At 33.5% G+C, this 5,299-nt stretch overlaps 1 protein-coding gene across 2 annotated transcripts; it reads right to left on the bottom strand.

Moving 5' to 3' along the window:
* Window positions 1–1,168: 1,168 nt before the first annotated feature.
* On the bottom strand, window positions 1,169–5,096 carry LOC107943407 (auxin-responsive protein IAA9). 2 transcript variants are annotated; one of them, XM_016877161.2, is made up of 6 exons: window positions 4,869–5,096; window positions 3,332–4,002; window positions 3,007–3,233; window positions 2,756–2,897; window positions 1,657–1,718; window positions 1,169–1,462 (listed from the first exon to the last, which is right to left on the bottom strand). In XM_016877161.2, the coding sequence occupies exons 2-6, from the start codon at window positions 3,967–3,969 to the stop codon at window positions 1,401–1,403; spliced, it is 1,131 nt and encodes a 376-aa protein (XP_016732650.2). In that variant the 5' UTR covers window positions 3,970–4,002; window positions 4,869–5,096; the 3' UTR covers window positions 1,169–1,400. The 2 variants fall into 2 exon arrangements, with proteins under 2 accessions (XP_016732650.2, XP_040935720.1); XM_041079786.1 differs by having other exon boundaries at window positions 3,332–3,997; window positions 4,869–5,053.
* Window positions 5,097–5,299: the final 203 nt, after the last annotated feature.

Below are 5,299 nucleotides of genomic sequence, written 5' to 3'. Positions count from 1 at the left end.
AAAGTGCTTAAATTAGGGTTTCTCAAATATTGTCTATCAAGTTTCAAATTATGTTAACTGCTTTCTTTTCTTTTCAAATAATATTTGATTTAAGTGTTATGTGTTCTCTTCTAAAGACATCTGCATTTAACTAGTTTTTTTTTTTTACAAATTAAATTGAAGTGCATGAAAAATCTTTATTTGAGCATTTAATCATTATGTAATGTTTAATCCTTATGTAATCAACCTCTAAAAGTTTAAGTTTAAATTTGAGCATTTACCCTTAAAGATTTTATATAAAAAATATTAAAAAACAAGAACAACTTCGTAGTAATGTTTGTTATTTAAAATATATATATTTAATCTCTTCCGAATTAAGTACATAATATAACAATTTTCAAATATTAAAAATAATTTTTTTAAAGTATGGAATATATATACATACACACAAATAAAAATTGACATAATGATAAATTTAGTCCTTTTAACATTTAATTTAATTGTCACTTTGGCATTCAACATTCAAATTTTAATTAAATTACTTTTCTTTAAATGAAAAATTTTATCGAATTGTTAAAATTTTAATGACATTGACATTATAATTTTATGTAACATACATGTGTACTTCATTACTAGCCTTAATATATATTTTTTTATTAACTTTTTCTGAAAATGTTAAAACATTGTATTAATTCTTTAGTTTTTTTTTTTTCAAAAATAATTATAAAATGTACGCAAGCTGCCACATACCATGACACCATTAAAATCTTAACATTTTAATCTCACAAAGAAGCAATTTGACTAAAAGTGGAGGATGAAAGCGAACATTTATTCATGTTTCGGATTTTAAAAATATAAATATTTAACATCCAAAATTTTGAATTATGAAATAAATATAGAAATTTTAAAATAAAATAACAGAATTCCAATATGAACTTTCTGTGAGATTCTGGGCTTCTACATGTTCCTCGATTGTACTCATTTCCTCCATCGTTTCAAAGATCTCTTGAAAGCTGACGAGGTGAATGAGCTTTAGAAGCAACTTATGTCATCTTCACGTAATTTTACCTGTGCTTAAGATATTCGATATTTTGATCTGTTTCCATACATTAAACATTCGTGTAGTTATGTCGTGTTTGTATTATTTTACTTTCTGATCATTTTACGGTATCGTGTAATTGTGTAGTGATGAAGGAGAAGCAGGTACTAGCTTTATGATCAAACACACATTCAACACACAATAGAGAGCATGTCTTAAACGTTACAGGTTCCTACGAGATGATATGATATCTATGAGTAAATTGTTCTTGCAACTAAACTATAGATGAGATGAAACATGATATGATCTTTCACTCTCCACAACACACCCTACAGATTTCACCTCTGAATTGTCGGTTTGGTTCGGGTTTGGCATGAGGAAATTAGCACCCATATCCAAATTCTTTTTTGTTGTTGGCCTTGGATTTCTCCACTGCTCTAGGAGCTGTAAACCGCAGAAAATACAGTCAACATCAAGCCTACGACTTCGCACATCAGTTCAAATTGTAAGACAAAAGATGAGCATAAAGAAACAGAAACAAAAGCTGATAACACATTTGTCGATGAAGTGATGTATAACAAATGTAATGATCAATTTGATCACATTTTTGGGAAGAGTTCGGGAAACCAAATAGTTACCTAATCCAATTGCATTAGAGCTCTTCATGATTTTCAATCTCTTGCACGTTTCGATAAACATCCTGAGACAAAATCAGAGCGCAGTTCCATCATAAGTACTTCAAACAAGATTTGAAAAAAGCCAGGAAAAGAGGGGAGGGGGGGGATGTTATTGAACAAAGATCGATTCAACAGCCACCAAACAAATCATGCACATGAGCCTGTCAATCTAGATCCTCAAACTAGAAAAACTAGCCTACAACAAAAGTGAAGAACTGAACCTAGATCTAGAAGAAATAAGAACAGACAAAACCAGTATTCCTTAAAAAGGGCAAAACATTCTCAAATTCTACCCTTTTTATCGAAAAGAATAAGTTCGAAATTATCGGCACAAGTATTTTCTCTTTTTTTACCATTGTTGTGAAAAGGAAGATGATGTCTCAAATATTTTCTCTGAAAACCCGTATTATGACTAAAGTAACCTTCATGCAACTTTATCCTGCTTTGCTATGTCAAAACTTGGGTGAAATGAGTCGAGAAATTTCTCCTTTTTTGGTATTATGACTAACGTAACCTTCATTCAACCAAAGGTGATGCCAGACAAAACAATTGTACAGTTATTCGTTCCATGATTCCATCTAAGATCCAAGATTATTAGAATTAAAATTATGGAATTCTTAGATTCTTATACATATTTCATCAATTTTAACTATATAAGTAATCCGTCAATTTTGCCAATAAAGAATTAAGCATGCAGCAGTTACATAGCATATTTGTTTCAGTATATGACAGTGTGAAAACATGTGGATGGCAAAGATATAACAGAATAACGGACATAAACTAGATCTATTAGTTCATTTGCTTTCCCCCATAGGAAAGAAACGGAAGAGCCAATGTGCACATGGAAAAAAGTAATAGTAATACATACACATGCATCCATCCAATCTTTAATATGTTAGCCTCTCATTTGTACCAATATGAAACCATAACTATAATTACAGAGGCTCAGTCTGTGAAGGATACTCCAAAAAATTCTGCTCAGGTGATTTAGGATTTTATAGAGTAAATAAGAAAAATAAAATATTAAGGCAACCAGTAAATTTGAGTGACTGAAACTTACTCCCATGGAACATCGCCGACAAGCATCCAGTCACCATCTTTATCTTTGTATGTTACCACATATTCTGATCCATGCAAAAGATCCTTCAACCTGCTCTCGCTCAGGATTTCCTTCCCGGCAGTACCATGAGACCCACATTGACCTAAAATCATAACAAAAATGCAGTAACCAGATCTATGCCAGACAGTTTTTGTATCGGGAACAGTTTGAATTGATATTGCCACAGGGCTAGGAAAGCAGTAACAGCTTACCAAGGGTAAAACAACTGAACATCTTCTCAAGAGCAGAAGACAGTTCCTGATATGTAGAATAAGTTCTCAAATCTACCTTCCTCAGATAGGGAGCTCCGTCCATAATGACCTTGACAAAAAGAGCACCAGGACCGGGCTTTCCATCAACTTCATCATTGTTCTTTGAAGAAGCGGCCAGCGTTTTAGTCCTAAATGGTCTTATTGGTGGCCAACCAACAACCTGCGCCCTGTCAAGGATGGCAAATCATACCAACAGTCAAATAAAAAAGGTAGGTACAAATGTATAATGTCCTTTCTTAAAAGTCCTTTCTCAAGTAAATTATACTTGGCAGCAGGTGCACCGGTGGTGTTGTTAGAAATGACAGTTTGCTTGAGACTGGTTCCATTAGTAGCACGAGGTTGCTCTTGTAACACATTTGCAGGCTCATCTTGCTTTACAGATGCTTGAACTCCAGGAGACCTTGTTGACAAAATCACATTAACCCCTGAATTACCAGGATATTTTCCATGTCCCACAGATTGTGGAGATTCAGAATCAGAACCAGCTTCATGAAACATCCAACTTTTCTCAGTGTACACATAGCCTTTCACCTCAGAGAATCCATCCATGGTATCAGAAAAACCCCTTTTGTTTCCAGTAACAACATTTTTCTGAGATGATGAGCAGATTCCATCTTTGGAAGGAAGTAGAGGAAATAGTGGCTTCTCGTCAAGTTTTCCCAAGTTCAACAAGCAAAACTCTGTTTCTCTCTCAGGGGATTGTGATCCAGGAAGACCGAGCCTAAGCTCCGTAGCCAAATTCAGATTACTCGAGACACCCGAGCTGTCAACTGAAGAACAATCTGATAATCCAAGATAATTACGCTCCTTTAACCCCATGCCATTCTCGGAGATACATTCAACAGAGGGAGAAGAAACACTACTCTGCACTTCCTCCTCCACGCCCAGCAGCGGTGGAGACATCAGAAACCAAAACTTCTCAAAATAGCCTCTTTACTACATAGAAAAAGAAAAACAAATCAATATTTTCAGCTAACTTCAAGAAAAACGCTTTTTAAGCCAAACCATTTAAGAAAGGAAAAACAAAAGATTTAACACCACTAAAAATACAACAGACGGATCCTGGTGAAAAGCCACTTCAACCTTTTTTTCTTAAGAAACTCCAGCTACCATGGTTAATTTGTGTCATTTTTATGGCTCACATTCTAAAGGTTAAATTACTGAAAGTTTTCAGCTCCAAAGCTCAAACAATGGTGTAAAGCCCTAGCTAATCTGCATTCAACCAGTCTTACTTCACAAAAACTAAATCGCATGCTAATAAAAGAATATACAAATATCCTTAACATTTGGAGAATAATCTCTACTCCGTGATTTAACAAGAAAAAAAGAACATACAAAAATCCGAGTCCAATTTAAAAATAATGCTACGAAAAATTAACTACTATTAGTATTGGTTTTCCAATAGGTTGCTGCTGATGAGAAATAATAGAAATAAAAACACAAATTTTGTTTAGATCATGAAAAAGAGAAAAAAATGTTCACTGAAGCCTTACTGTTCTACGCATTAAAATCCTTTTTAAGATAGTTGAGTTTTCCATTTTTCCTGAACAATAAGCAGAACAAAAAAGAAAAACAAAACAAACAAAAAAAAGCAAAAAAAAAAAACACGGAAGGTACTAATCTTTCTCCATCCATTTTCTTTCGTTTTCCGGGCAACCAAACAGAACAAACTGAATTTAAGAAAAAAAACTGGAGATCTTACAGTTGAAATGAAGCGGAACTGCAAAACAGAAACAAACGAACAAAAAAAGGAAAAAATGCAAATCTAAACAAAAGAATTTCACAAAAAAAAAGGAACTCACCGAAGAAAAGTTTAGTGAAGGGAACAAAGAGAAGAAGACCGATTACTGCTTTCAAAAATTGCAGGCGAAAAATGCACGAACTGCAGAGAAAATGAATAAATAAATAAATAAAGCTTTAAGGTCCTTCCATTAAGCAGAAAGTAACAAAGGCCGAGGAACTTGAAAAAATAAAAAATGGAGGGGCAAAAGCGAAAATAGACATAAAAAAGGTGGCGTAATTTTTATGATCCCCTTTGAAAGATTGTGGACCAGGTCGTTTTTTTTTGCTGCGCCGATCAAGAAGTTGGGGGGAGGGGAATCTTGATCTAACGGTTGAGATGTTTGATTTTGAAAAAAGAAAAAAAAAATTGTATTTGTTATTGTTAGTTAATGTCTGCATTACTCGTTGTATTATAAGTAAGTTATGGATTTAGTTATTATATTTTTTTCTT

This window comes from Gossypium hirsutum, chromosome A02 (assembly GCF_007990345.1).
Source record: "Gossypium hirsutum isolate 1008001.06 chromosome A02, Gossypium_hirsutum_v2.1, whole genome shotgun sequence".
Lineage (NCBI taxonomy): Eukaryota > Viridiplantae > Streptophyta > Magnoliopsida > Malvales > Malvaceae > Gossypium > Gossypium hirsutum.
The sequence above is the reverse complement of the archived record's forward strand: the minus strand, read 5'-3'. Positions and strand labels throughout refer to the sequence as shown.

Bases quoted from the DNA above. Each gene is read 5' to 3' on its own strand.
- LOC107943407 (XM_016877161.2), bottom strand. From the start codon at position 3,969: ATGTCTCCACCGCTGCTGGGCGTGGAGGAGGAAGTGCAGAGTAGTGTT. The intron at 3,234-3,331 runs GTATAATTTACT...CATCCTTGACAG, and splicing joins ACCGGTGCACCTGCTGCCAA to GGCGCAGGTTGTTGGTTGGC. The intron at 1,463-1,656 runs GTAACTATTTGG...TGCGGTTTACAG, and splicing joins CTCTAATGCAATTGGATTAG to CTCCTAGAGCAGTGGAGAAA.